The 15480-nt window shown below is 38.5% G+C and overlaps 1 protein-coding gene across 1 annotated transcript in view; it reads left to right on the top strand.

Annotated features, from left to right (window-relative positions):
* The window catches only part of Gfral (GDNF family receptor alpha like), a 59739-nt gene that overhangs the window by 27087 nt on the left and 17172 nt on the right, over positions 1-15480 (top strand). The window contains exons 4-6 of the mRNA XM_031343950.1: positions 2419-2475; positions 3259-3589; positions 6845-7095. Of these exons, the coding sequence (XP_031199810.1) occupies positions 2419-2475; positions 3259-3589; positions 6845-7095 (639 nt within the window). The remainder of the gene's footprint in view (positions 1-2418; positions 2476-3258; positions 3590-6844; positions 7096-15480) is intronic.

Raw genomic sequence — 15480 nt, 5'->3', positions numbered from 1 at the left:
AAAAAAAAAAAAAAAAGTTAAGAAACACTTACAATGTGTTAGGTCTATATAGTGATGGAAGGAAATCTGTCCTTCATTGAAGATGATTGCTATGCTTTAGGGACATTTTAAAATGAAAGAAAGAGGCAGGTATAGTGGTGAATGCCTTTAATCGCAGCACTCAGGAGATAGCTTTGTCTACATATTGAGTTCCAGAAGAGCCAGAGCTACACAGTGAGACTCTACCTTGAAAAGGGGGAAGCAGAGAGAGAGAGAGAGAGAGAGAGAGAGAGAGAGAGAGAGCACATCAAGAGAGTGTGTTTTAGAGTACTCTTAATAAGTTCTAAACCCTTGAGATAAGGAGTTTCTCATGCCATTTTCCTCAAAAACCTTGTGAAACAGGCTTGCACACACAGCATGCTCTGTGAAAATTGCTTAGCAGGGGGAAAAGCCCTGGAAACAAACACTGGGTTTAATGGAGAAGCTAGAATACAATGTGATTGCTACAAAAACTTAGGTATTTGCACAGAACACTGTAGACTTGGAGAATTCTCTTCTATTAAGGCCAGAGACTGATCCTTTGTCCACCTCTGAGTGAGGATCTCTAAGGGATATGAGTATGGTCCAGGTAAGTCAGTGAACTGCTGGGTTTTACAATACCTGGGAAAGCGCCAGTAAAGGTAAGCTCTCACTCAATGGTACATACAACTGTTACAAGGCTGTAATGACTGTGCAGTGAAAAGATGTTGGATGATGGACCAATATAAAAATTGTTAGATTCTGGATATATGTTTATATTCGTGAAACCAAATGGGAATGTATGAACAAGAGTTAAAGTTGACCCTAAAAGTTTTTCAGGCTTTTTACTTTGTTGAGTTTGTCTTTGTCGGTTTTTTTTTTTTTTTTTTTTTTTTTTTTTTTTTTTTTTTTTTTTTTTTTTTTTTTTGTCACTAACTCCAATAATATCATTGTGATTCCTTTCAGTAATGTTGACAGTCCCTGGAAGAAAAGGCTTTAGCACAGAACAGAGATATCTAGATCCAATGTGTATATTTTTGAGTCTGCAGCGTTTACTAGATATGCAAAGGATGATCTCAAGTACTAAGCGTGAACTTTATATGTGATTCCATGTATGGTACATAGACATGAGATTTGCATAGAAGATGCAAATTGTGTTAAAGAATGTGTATGGGAGGGATGAAAGAAGCATATGGGTCTGGTGTGAATCATCCAATTGATAACAATAAAGTGATAACAAGTTTATGGGTCGATGGTAGCTTCTTGAATATGTTTTAGTCCATAGCACACACTTGTCAGTTTGCTGCAAGTTGTGGTATTTAACTGTATTAGTAAGCCTGGGTTTGTATATTAGAAAATATGTATGACTCACTAAAATCTGCTTTTTGTTTGTTGGTTGGTAGATTGATTGATTGACTGACATTTTTTTTAATATGGTGTAGTAACTTACACCATATTAAATAGAATAGATGTCAGCTCTTAGTCAGAAAGGTAGGAAGTTGGGGTCAAGAAGAAATGATAAATTTTGACATAATCAATAAAAAACTAGAAATGCACAGTAACAAGCTGGGGCAATGCAGTGTCCCTGAGGTTGGGACAGGCAGCACTGGGAAGAACTTGCCTATGGTTGTACAAGTGTTTGCTGTGGGCTGATGAGCATGGGGTAGAGACAGCCCAGGAAGGACAAGCATAGTCATGAGAGGATGGTTTCAAAATGAAGTTATGATCACATTGCTTTCTTTAACACTGTTTACACGTGTCTGTTGTTTCTTGATTTTTATATTGGCTTCAGTTGTGTTTATTTCCTCTGAAACCGTGGGGCTCCAGCAGCAAGGATTGAATACCACTATTCTCAAGTATGCCACCTGGTTCCCTGTAAAAGCCCAATTAATGCTATTGAATGAAAGATTATGTCAATGAAAACTTCTAAGTCTACAATTATGAATCCTAAGAATTCCTAGAGACTAAGATAATAAGGAGTAAAAATACTTTTTGAATCACTTTTTTTATCTGATTTATGATCCTGTTGGTATGGACATTTCTTTCTCTTTGCTTCTTTGTTTCTTCCTTTCCTTTTTCCTCCTTTATGTCTTTCTGTCTTTCTTTCTCTCTTCCTTCTTTCTGTTCTTTTTTTTGGATTCTTTTTTTTTTTTTTGCTTCAATGTACAATTGTACATGGTCTAGTCATCAGCATTAATTTATATTATCAAGTAAATGAATTCACAAAAGTTTTTTCAATTTACTTGTGTGATATTTCTTCATCTATCACTCATTAATTTTAAATACCAAGGGTTAAATAAGTGTTGTACAAGCTTGTATGCTTTTGTCTTAATTTGTACATATTCATAGTATGCATTCTTAGCTTCTAGGAAGTTTAGAAAACTCTTCAGTAGTGAAATACTTTCTTTGTTTTCTTTCTAGATAACATGAAAAAGGACAATAAATATAAATGGACTCTAACAACTCCTTTATATCATGGTAATATGTATCAACTCTCATTTTTACCTGCATTATAAAAACTGGATGTTATGAGTTAAGTGTTGTTATGAGGATTCTCAGTGATATGCCAATATAAAATAATTTGTGTGGCATAAAAATTGCAGAAGAACATGCAGCAAAACCATGGCATTCTTTCCAACAATGATTATGAAGGCAACTGTTTAGCCCTTCCATCCTCTATTCTGAGAAATACATCTTTACTGAAACAAAATATTTGGATAAATCACAAAGATATTTTGGTCATACAACCTAAAATGTTTGAAGCCAACTGTTGTTATGTGTGCCTGTACTGATGTCAGATGTAGTAGTCAGATAGATCTGTTTTAATCAGATTGTGAACATCTTCCTAGGCAGCAGTAACTGCGTTAGCCTTTGTTCTGAATTTCCTATCCATACACTCCCAATTAACTGTGACAGAACAAGGATGATGTTGACTCAAGTCATTGAGCTCACAATAAGCTACATAGTTCAATTTCTATTTCTGAAGAGTAAATACTTGTTTTGAGAAACTTAGAGTCAGGGATGTTTATTTTCCTAAAGCTCCACTTTGGTCCTGTCCATTTCTGAACAATCTGGATCACAATATGTATATAGTATTGATGAAAGAGGATTCAAACATTACACCATCAAGCCTTTAAAGGAATCATAGCAGCCTGGTACACTTTTGTACTCAGCTTGTGGACTTCCCATAGTTTTGTTTGCAGGTTCTATGTACAACCATAAGCTTATTTTGGTATGACCAGAGCATTTTCTTGCTTTCAGGATTCAAACAGATGCCGTCTTGTTTGGAAGTGACAGAGGCATGTGTAGGGGATGTGGCTTGTAATGCCCAGTTGGCCCTTTACCTTAAAGCATGCTCTGCAAATGGAACTCTGTGCAATGTGAAACACTGCCAAGCAGCTATACGGTTCTTCTATCAAAATATGCCTTTTAACACTGCCCAGATGTTGGCTTTTTGTGACTGTGCTCAATCTGATATACCCTGTCAGCAATCCAAAGCAACTCTTCACAGCAAGCCATGTGCACTGAACATAATTCCACCCCCCACTTGCCTCAGTGTAATTCACACTTGCCGAAATGATGAATTATGCAGGTGAGTTAAAACACACATACCTTGCTTTCTTATTTCGGCACCTTATTTGTTATAGTCCAACCCTAACATCTGATCTCCTTCCATTGCTAGAGTTCCCACCATCATCCAGAATTGGGTAAATAGAGCCAGACAATTCACATTTTGAATCTGTGGTACATGTGTGATGCCCTTTTTGAAATTCAAATGCAAAATGCAGAGCAGAATCTTAGAATAAAGAAACTCACTATAGAACTGTGATGGCCTGTATATCATCTTTTCAAAGTTCATATTTGGTGTGCGTGCATGTGTGTGTGTGTGTGTGTGTGTGTGTGTGTGTGTGTCCTACAATTTGAACTCTGTCAGGATTTTTTTCATTCACAATCACCTTTGTAATTAGATTTTTTTCATTGATGTGATTATGGAATCTTTGTTGTTGTTGTTGTTGTTGTTGGGGCTTGTTTTAGATAAGGTCTTTCTCTGTATACCAGGCTGGCTTTGAATTCACAATCCTCCTGCCTCAGTTCTCTGAGTACTGGATTAACAGGCATGAACCACCCCACATAGCCTGTTGTGTCAAAAAGACTGTTAATTTTGGCAAGGTAACTCTTTAAACTTCAGAACAAATACTTTCTCAAGCTGTGGATTGAGAAGAACAAGGTAGTCTGAGTATGGTGTGGCTATTCCCTGCATACTTGTGTGCCTATGACATTGAAAATGTTACTTTTTCCCTGATTCCCCATCCTCATATTATCTGTTATTGTCTGAGTCGGCGTTTCTATTGCTAAAACAAACACCATGACAAAAAGGATGAGTTTATCCAACTTATACTTCCATATTACTGTTCTTCACTGAAGGAAGTCAGAGCAAGAACTCAAACAGGGCAAGATTTTGGAGGCAGGAGCTGGTGTAGAGGGGTGCTGCTTACTGGCTTGCTTCCTGAGCTTGCTCAGACTGCTTTCTTATAGAACTCAGGACCACCAGCCCAGGGATGGCACCATTCCCCATTGCTTACTAATTGAGAAAACATTCTTACAGCTGGATCTCATGAAGGTGTTTTTTCAACTGAGGTTCCTTCCTTTCAGATGACTCTAGCTTGTGTCAAGTGGACACATAAAACCAACCAGTACAGTCATGGAGGAAAGTAAAGCAAGTTGTTTACTTGTTCATTCAAAATATGCAATAATCAGGCACTCATCTTGGCATCAGTTAGGAATGTCTGTTTTGCTTGTTTACTTTAGTTAAAGAAGACAGTTAATAAGAAAATGAATACCATAAAGAGTAATGAGCAATTCTCAGATTAAATGGGATTAGAGGGAGGAAAATTGAGAGGAAAGTCTAGAAATCTGAATCAGGATTGTTTTCTCTACCAGTTAAAGAATTAAAAGGCAGGGAAAACCTTGAACCCAACAGGCAAGGCAGGAGAGAAATCTCAAGCACCAAGGGTAGAATCAGCGTTAAAGGAAGGTATTTATTGTGGATGATGAAACACACACACACACAGCAGGCACACAGAGAAAAAGACTTGCTAGGCAGAACGAGGACTCATGAAGCCAAAGGCGGGTGTGGGGGAATACAGTCTCCTCAAGGGCTTGGATTTTTTTAAGCCTCTGAAGAGTTTTCTTCACTTAATTTAGGGTTGGTTAGTTTGAAGTCAGTCATCTTGGAAAGTTTCCAAGACCCCTCTCCCTATCTGCCTGCCTACCAGAGAGGGGTCCTAGGCTCTCAAAGGGGAAGGGGGAAATGTTGTAATTAAGTTCTAATACCAAAAACAAACAAACAAACAACCCCTTTAAGGAGATAAGGATAGACTGAAAATGTTGTAATTTAAGGAATGCTCCCAAGAAGGATGGTTTGCCCTAACTGGAGGAAATGACTGAGTTGGTCTCTTAAGTTACACAAAGCAATCTAACAGGCAAGATATTACAAAGGCAATGGAAATGTGTGGTGTCCTCTGAAGGAGCAGTGAAAAGGGGAAGCCAGAGAAAAGGAAGCCAGAAATTACACAGGGTGAGGCACCTGGGCTGGAGGGCAACTGCAATGAAGGGGCTCTTGCAGCCTTTGAGTGGTCTATGTTCTCAGTTAAAACATTCACTCTAGCTGCTAGCTGACATCAAGCTGTCATGTGCAGGTAGTCATGTTTAGGAACCACAACTGAGCTCAGCATGTCCAGCTCTCTTTCTCTCACTGAGGGTTTTATTAACACATGCAAATCTATGTTTAGGGTGAATTTATCTTTCCATCGGACAGAAACGCATGGTTATGTAGACAGTTTGGAACACAGGTAAGCAATGCAGGAGATGATGAATGTAGACTAAGATGCAAGACTGTGTTTATAGGTAGTTACCACTAATCTCATGCTAGGTTCTCTGCTTCAGTTTCCTGAAAGACATGGGATTACAGGTTTGTCATGTGTTCCTGTGCCAACATTTTGTAATCAAATCGGTGGTTGTGGGAATCCACCATCTGTGTCCAAGCTGGGCTTGGACAATTGGCCTCAATAAGTCAATTAAAGGAGTCAAATTTTTACTGAAAAACTAACAAAAAGGACACTTAATCAACATGGTTACACTGGGAAGAGGAAAGAGTGGAAATAGTGAAATTTCTCACCTCTGAGTACACCTTATGGGAGGCTGACGTAATATTAGAGTTTAAATAGAAGACCAAGGATTTGAATGCCTAAGGAGCTTCAATCAAGGTCTTTCTCTACTGACCCTTCATTGTCTTTGCTTCAGTCTCACCCTGTAAGATAATCTGACAGGTTACTAGAAAATTAGAAAGTTCTTTCAGGGAGAGATATTCCCCAGCCTTAGTTCTGCTATCAAAAAGAAAAAAATATCTCAAGAAAATTTTATAAAGTCTATTTAGTATAAAACAATGGAAACAGAATAAAGAATTTTTTTGGTAGGATACAGTGTCTAAGTGTTAGGTCCAAAATTGTATGAGGTTTCACAAAGTTCTTTAATAGATCTCTCAAGTAGTTCATGCTGCAAGTGGCATTATGTCACTTATCCCAAAAGCATTGGGATAAAGCTAGTCATAACAGAAAATCAGTCTCAGGAAAGGAAAGTAATTTACATGGTTTCACTATTTTGATTTTTGTTTTTCTTCTCCTCACTCCCTTTGTGATGCTTGAAAGTACAAAGTTACCTTTCCGTTATGTCTTAGAACCAACATCCTGTTCTGACCCAGGCCATTCATTAGGTAAGAGACCATCACATGTTAACTTGAAATTGCTCTATCCATAGACTAAATCCAGTTCTTCAATCTTTCATCTAGGACACACTATCGAACATTCCAGACAGAATGCTGGCCCCATGTGACTGGGAAGTGCCATGAAGATGAGACCTGCATCAGCATATTAGGCAAGCAAGACCTTACTTGTTCTGGGAGTGACAGCTGCAGGGCCGCCTACCTAGGAACCTTCGGGACAGTCCTTCAAGTGCCATGTGCTTGCAGCGGCATCACACAAGATGAAGAACCTTTGTGCATGACTTTCCAGCACATGCTTCATAGCAAATCATGTTTCAGTAAGTTGTCCAATACAAAAGTTGTCTATTATGTATCTGCTTACCTGCATATCTATCTTGTTTTCCACTATACCAAAAAGAAAAAAAAAAAAGAATGAATGAATGAAAGAAAAAAACAAGAAAAGAAAAAGAAAAACAAAAGGTAATCCAGCCAACCCCAAACCAAAAATATTCATAAAGACAATTTGTGCTTGCTATTTTGGTTATGTTCTAGCTTTGCTTTTTCTTCTCTCTCTCATGTATAAGAAAACAATACACTGTTTAAGTTGATAAATTGTTCTTTATTATCATTTAATGATTTTATTATGAAAAGCATAAAAGACCTTATTTACATTCTGAATGTATCAATTATTCATTGTTATGTAACAACAAATCAACTCCAAAACATTGGTCAAAAATCATTAAACATTTAGCTACTTAGCTGGACAGTTTTATACACTGGCCTTGGGTGAATTCTCTTTTGTCGAGACACTCTCAGGTATCAACACTCACAGATACCTGATGGCTCTATTGAGGCTGGACTGACCAAGCTGGTATATTTAGCAAGCACTGTCAGCTGGTACAGCATATTTCTCCTCTGGTGTCTCCTTTTGCAATATAACCTTGGACTATTACATGATATGGCAGAATTCCTAGTGACTAAGACCAAAGATACAGGTATTTCTCAAGTATCTCCTGCTATCATATTGTGAATATGCCAGTGAGCAAAGCAAGTCATATGCCAATCTCAGAATGACTTTAGGAGCAAACTACACAAGGATGTGGGTAGTCAAGATGGGCTCACCAGGGTTGATTGATTTTTAAAAGTCTATGATTGAAAGTATCCTGCCCCTGAAGTCTATCTTTCCTGTCATTTATTTTTCTGTCCCTTTGGGCTTTAACAAAGATTTGTTTATTAGCTTTTAGTAATAATACATAAATATATTTTTAGAGTTAATCTTTAAGAAAAAGAAAACAAATTCAGGCAATGGACTTGGTTGGGGATGAGTACATTGACATCACTGTCTTGAGATTCTCAAACAGTTTTGTAAAAATAGCTCATAGGACATACTAGAGGAGCTTGGAACTTCTGCTCATATGTGTTTCTGTTTGCTGATATTCCCCTCTTGCCAGTGACAGGGAGTTTTCCAGAGCCAGCTGTCTCTACCTGTCATCCTTCGCCTTGCTGTTCAACCAGAAGGAATTGCCTATGTCTTTTGTTTCAGCTCCTTTCCCTTTTATACACTGACCCATGCACTTTGTCTGGTCTCTGCTGTCTGAGCATAGATCATTCTTTTCCATTGGGCATCCACCACATCCATGTCAAATTCTACAAGTTCTAATCATTTTTAAACCTCAAGCCAACTTCAGGAACAGTTCACTGTTTTGGCTTGGTTTGGTTTGGTTTGGTTTGATCTGGTTTGATCTGGTTTGATCTGGTTTGGTTTGTTGTAGTTTTGGTTTGTTATTGTTTGGTTTGTTGCAATGCTGTCCCTCAATATTTTGATTTTTATTCTCCTGATGATTTTTCAACATTTGCCTTATAGGCTTATCCAATTATGTAGTTCACAATGCTCAGGGATGGGTCTATACTAATGCAAGTCTGTATTCTCCTACATGATTGCTTCCATGGTGACCGAATCATCTTTGCGACCACATCCAGTACTGTGCTGGATGGTAGAACCAATAGCAGAAGCTCTACATGGGATGGATCACTTCCACTGCCACACATTAGAAAGTGTGTCAGCATTATAAAGAACCATCTAAGAAAGACTAGGTACTTTCCAGCATGTGCCTCTGATTTACCACGGGGCACCAAAGTGCTTGTCACTGAGCCTCAGAACAGAGAAAGAATAAGTAGTGTTCAGCCTAGCCACACTGGAGTGGTTATTGTTTGAGAGTGATACCAATCAACATCTCTTACACATACCTGACAACAACTCACAGGGCCATACCTGCCTTCCAGAAGTCTGGACATTTTAGTCTAACTATGCCACAGAAGGAAGAGCACTAGGCTTATCAACCAACAGCTATACAACTACGACCATTTTACACACCACATCCCCCACCTCTTAGCAAATATAAGCTCATTTTTTTTAGTTTACACGGAGAAGATATTTATCCCTTTCCTAAAAATACATCTCAAAGTTTTCCAAATTTCCATTCTGACACCAGCTTGAAGTCAATTGTATGATATGTAATCCCATGTCCTGCCTTAGAGTAAGCAAAGAACTTATGAACAGCAGGCTGTTCACTGCTATCCCATTTACCACAAATATCAAGTACATATACACACATGCGCGCACACACACACACACACACACACACACACGCACACGCACACGCACACGCACACGCACACACACACACACACACACACACACGAGTGGGGGAGGCAGGGAGAAGTAATGAGTACAGAATAATGAGATCCAGCTAGAAAGGATAGGAAGCCCACTGTAGTGCAGATTTACTAAAATTATACCCTGGATCCTGCATCTTCAAAGAATCACCTCCCATTTCTTACATTTTGTCTTCTACAACTCTCTTCTTGGCCTGATTTTTCCAAGGCCATACCTCAGTTGTTTGGAGGGCTATGGCTTCTTTGATGACTGTGGAACTCAGATCAGATTCAGATTATCCATTTTGAGAGATTAGGAAAAGTTTAACAATCATGTGGTTTGGGGTTTTGTTGTAGTGGTTGTTGTTGCTGTTGTTGTTGTTTTACAACCTAATTAGTGGTTTCTTTGGCAATATAATCTCTTAAGCATGTGTTAATTTTCTAATCTATTTGCTTTTATTTATTCTCATGTGCCAAAATATCATTTTAAAAGAGAAGTCATTTTATTTTAATTTAGTTCCCACATCTGCCTTATTTCTGACTCCCTTACATCCAGGACTTTCTTATTTAATAGTTTAAGGCAGTCTCAACAAGCTTTAAGGCTTGAGTGGAAGGGCTCCCCTGAAGCCATCTAGCTGAGTCCACTTGACTGGGCTTTTATAAGTGAAGGATTGCAAAACTGCTCAATTCTTTCTCTTACTCAAGGGGGAACTATAGTTACCTTTTTTCAATATTAGTTCACATGTTAATTCCTCTCATCTCTGTTTGAAAAACTAATGAGTCCCCACTTCAAGTCGCCGTTCTTGTTAGAAAACCTTACATACTGCTGATGTAGAATAATCATTTCATAATGTTGTTTGTGCTGTCTAGTAAAACTACCTGATCTGAGTCGTGGGTTGTGTGGATGCTGAGTCTCCCCTTCCTGTTGTACAGAATCACTGGCCTCTGTAGAATACAGAAACCATCTTCCTTCCCAGACTCCAGTAGGCACTTCCCATCTACCTGACTGCTTCTTATTCCAGTGTATCTCAGGTTTGTACTATGGCAACACCACACTATAATATGTACACTTTCATACAGGTGTCTATATGGCCAGCTCTTTTTGAGTAATGGCACCAAATATATATCAATAGATTGACACAAAGATTCAATTCCTCGCCAACATAAAATAATTACAAGGAGAGCAGCTGGGATGGAAGTTGGAGATTATAGAAATTCAGGTGTCATGGAGCTATTTAGTAACTCCAAGTACTCTTCAGGGCTCGAAGAACCCATACAACACATCTACCCTGCTAACGAAAGATACAGCAGTGCTCCAGACACCTTAGTGGGTCAGTTCTAAGTGGCTTGCACATCACTTTTACTTTCATTTACCTGCAAGGGTAGCTGAAAAATTCAGTTCCCTTCTGGTAGAAAGGGAAGTGAATTTGGTGTATTTCTAGCCAATCTCTGCCACTGAATCTCCAACAAAATATATAAAGCAACATCCCCCTATTACTGATCCAATTTATTCATCATTATGCTAGGAAATACAAATTCACGTCTGAATGTTTCTGACACTCATAGAAGAATACAAGGCATAGAGCAATGGATCATGGGTAGTAGTCTATTTGAGACCAGTTTTGAAGAACAGGAGGAGTCGTTAGTTTATACAAATATATGTAGTTTTGTTCTAATACATTGAATTAAAACTTGCTCTTTTTGGATCTCTCTACAATGCTTTGTAAATATATCATGAGACTATGTCATAGAAGAAAAACAACACAAAATATTCATTCTCTGAACTCTGTTCCTCTTTGTAGTAGCCATGATTTCTGGAACTCTTAAATATGTGCATGCAAAATGCTGAATGGAGCCCTGTACTGATTGGTTTTTGTCAACCTAACGTAAGCCAAGCCGTAGGCCTCTGGGAAGAGGAAATGTCAATTGAGAAAATGCCTCTATCAGATTGGCCTGTAGACAAGTCTATGAGACATTTTCTTGATTAATGATTGATGGGAGGGCTGAGGCTACTGTAGTGCCACTCTGAGTGGGTGGTCATGGGTTGTATAAAGACCCAAGCCAAGGAGCCACTGGAGGCACATCTGTGCTCCTGCTTGACTCTCTGTCCTAACTTCTCTCAAAGACAGACTTTTACAAAGATATATAACCCCAATAACTCTCCCTCACAAATTTGTTTTGATCATAGACTATATCATAGCAATATAAAGTAAACAACTTCCACAATCACATTCTACTGCGTAAGCTGAATACTGCTGGAAAAAGAAGCAGGCAAAGGCACAGCTACAAGGTGAAGCATTGCTGAGTTGCTGCTGCACAGAGGTAGGAAGTGTTTGGATTGTGAGAAAGAAAGACTCTTACCCAAAGTAAATATGCATCTCAGCTACAAGGCATGCCTGACTTCTTTAAGACAGGACAATTGTTTCATCAGTTTACTGTTAATCTGCCAGTGTAAGGGCTACCTACAGGTCCTTGATGATGCTGGAAGACTTGCCATTAATCTTTAGAAGGATCTTGACTAGCCAGCTTTAGGGAAGGGAAATCCATTCTGTGATACCCAGAGCTATCTCCCATCCTTCCCACTATAGCAACATCATATTTCATAACATGGGCATAGAGAGGTTGTAAAGAGACCCTGCAGACTTACATAGTATAACCTATTAACTGCACCTTGGTATGGAGGGCATATTGTGGTGGATGGAGTCTCGCAGAGAAATCTACCCACTTTTTACCACTATCATATAGCCTTCCACATGCTCTTTCCCCCTCCCTTCCATGGTTACAAATTTCCATATTTGTTCTTTTCATTTCATTGATCTAGAAATTAACCACCAACTGTGAGTCTTATGTCTAGCCACTTCTCTTTCTAGACAAAGCAAAATTGAGTACCATGCATGCACTGCCTGCAGTGAAGGCTTCTCTTTCACCCTGCTCTCTAGGGCCACCTCTGGGTTTGTGGTTTGTGGCAGATGTCCATGAACACTGAGCACTGACGCACTACAATACCCAGTTTTCCTAGAACCAGTTACCTAACTGATCTGATAATATCCAAAGATGTACTTCAAACAGCAAACAGGCTTTATGTGTGGCATGACCTTAATCTACAACACAAGACTCTGTACACCACACTGAGAAAGAACTCCATGTATCAAGTGACTATTATATAGTAAGGAATGTATGACTTCTAAACACATTACTTTTTAAAAAAAACTGTTGTTTGGATTTTGAATTTAAAACTAGTCCAGTAATTGGGCTTCCAGGTTTTGTTTCTGTTTTTTTTTCTTTATACTTTGCAAAAAATATACACATTTTTCAAGATTTTTCTACTAAGTGTTCGCAGAAGCTATTTGGGTCTCCCAATTTTATTTGGAATAAATATTCCATTACAAATGAAGACCCTCCTAAGCCAAACATAACTCCAAGCCAAAGGGAATTAACTAACATCAAATTTTGGGTTCCCACACTTGAAACACCCTCAGAAATATCTACAGAATTTCTTATATAAAACCAATCTTCTCCAGATAACTCTGACTGTAGCCAAGTTTGGGAGCCACTGCTCTTATCCACATGTGGAAAAATTTAGTCTCCGGTGTCAAGTCCAGGATCCTCCTTCGTTCATACCTCTCAGGGAATGGAAAAGGTCTACATAGGAAAAAGCAAGGTTACTAAGCACAAAGCCATGAAGCTCCTCTGGTGGCATACTTTGTCCAATCCTCTCAACAACTACAGACACACAATAGTCACCCAACAGTGAAACCTCAAGGGTGAACCAATAAATGCATAGAAGAGGGAACAAAACAATATATATTCTTTCTTGTGGCATCCTTGTCCTTGAACACAAGAAATTTTTCCCCTTGTTAGAATTAAGATTAAGATCCTCAATCTTTTATTTCATCTTAAGCTAAAAATTTTCAATTCAAATGTTTAAGTAAAAGAACCAGGAGCTAAGACATACAGGCTGCAGATGTTTACTGTAATAAGAACACTGTCCTAACACTGTTCTTTGGTAATGATCTACTTCTTTAAGTTCTGAATAGTAAGTATATATTTCAATTCAATGCTTGCATTCATTTTAGCACTGCAAATAAACCACTATCCAAACATGGTTTTGTTCTTAAATGTGTACATCACCTAGGCTAGCTATGTTTTCACCGTATCTACCTGAAAAAATAAAGATGGAAGAAGATTGCTTCCAAAGGATTTCAACATCCAGCTGGCTTTTGTAAAATAGTGTGTGCTTACATATTAAATAAGGCCTTAGTCTTAAGAAAAGGACCTTGCTGGCCACTCCATGCTCTATCTAGCATTTAGTTTCATTTTATAGTCCCATTTCTTCATCTGTTTGTTCATGCCTTCTCATATGCCCCAATCCACGGGGCATTCAGCAGGGACTTAGGGCAATAGAGAGAGACTGAGGCAGGACAAGAGACACAAAGAATGAGAGCAAGAAAGTGTCTGATCAAGCTCTGAAAACTTTACTTCAGGGATGGCAATATAAGCATAAACAAGAGGAGGCTTCAAGGAGGGGGGAAGAGCTGCAGGGGCTTTCTGAAGGTTAGGCGGCAATCTTCAGTCTCTGGAACCAGCAGTCAGAGTGCCCTCCATTCCCAGAAATATTCTTACTATTAGACTACACATGTTCTCTCAGGGCTGTATGTTTAAGCTAGCAAATTTCCACAAACACACACACAAATTCTCTCAGGACTGTATGTGTAAGCTAGCAAATTTCCACAAACACACACACAAATTCTCTCAGGGCTGTATGTATAAGCTAGCAAATTTCCACAAACACACACACAAATTCTCTCAGGACAGTATGTGTAAGCTGGCAAATTTCCACAAACACACACACATGTTCTCTCAGGGCTGTATGTGTCAGCTAGCAAATTTCCACAAACACACACACAAATTCTCTCAGGGCTGTATGTGTCAGCTAGCAAATTTCCACAAACACACACACAAATTCTCTCAGGGCTGTATGTGTAAGCTAGCAAATTTCCACAAAGCCATGGTTAAGGCCATGGCTCCTGGCACTCATAGATATCAAGATCCTAGTAAAACTGCTTTATTTATCATGTTTGTGTGCATTCGATGGATATATGATTTATTCTTTCTTGACAGCATTCATCTGCCTTTTTCCCAGTGAAGGTCTGGATCCAGAATGCTATTCCATCAGTTAGTGCATTCATAGACAGCCTTTTAAACCCACCCATGTGTATGGGGGTGGTGCATAACACATCACTGCATATTTTTCCATACTGCATAAAACTGTGTTCATTTTTTAAAATTTAGAGACTGTGAAGATGAATTAATGAAGGCTCAAGCTCATCTTTTAAGATGTTTGTCTTAATTTTCAGTGTCGTAAAATCACTGCCTGGCTGAGAAGGAGAACTATACACTATAAATTAAACAATGAGTAATGGTAAAGACATTTCTAGTTGGAATTCTGACTCTGTCTGTCTTCGTCTTCCCTCCCTCCTTCACATAAACATATATACACAAACACACACACACACACACACATACACACACACACATACACACACACACAAACACACACACACATACACACACACACACACACACACACACATACACACACACACATACACACACACATACACACACACACACACACACACGCACACACACACACACACACACACACTACTATTTCTTACAGCCAAATATAAGGCAGTGTTCCAGGAACTTTATGTTAAGTTCTGTCTTTAAATAAACCACTTGAACTAGCCAAAACCACTGACTTTTTCTTGGGGTCTACACAAAACTTTAATTCAAGTTTAGTTTCCTTCAAATTCAGTCCAGGTGCTAAAATGGTCTTCTGGTTTTCAAGGAACATTCAGCAGACTTTCACTAGTCTATATTCATATTTATTATGTAGACTCTAAGCATTCAAATATGTTGTATTTTCTGGATTAAAGTGGCTCCATGGTGAATTTTTAGGTCATCAAATTCATAGACACTCACTTATAAATTTATGTTTTTCCCTTTTAGAACTCTATGATTATTCCTCTAGGATCTTGTTTTTCATTATTTGAAAAGGCTTT

The sequence above is a fragment of the Mastomys coucha genome, unplaced genomic scaffold (assembly GCF_008632895.1).
Source record: "Mastomys coucha isolate ucsf_1 unplaced genomic scaffold, UCSF_Mcou_1 pScaffold23, whole genome shotgun sequence".
Taxonomy (NCBI): domain Eukaryota; kingdom Metazoa; phylum Chordata; class Mammalia; order Rodentia; family Muridae; genus Mastomys; species Mastomys coucha.
This window is presented reverse-complemented; position numbering and strand designations above follow the sequence as displayed.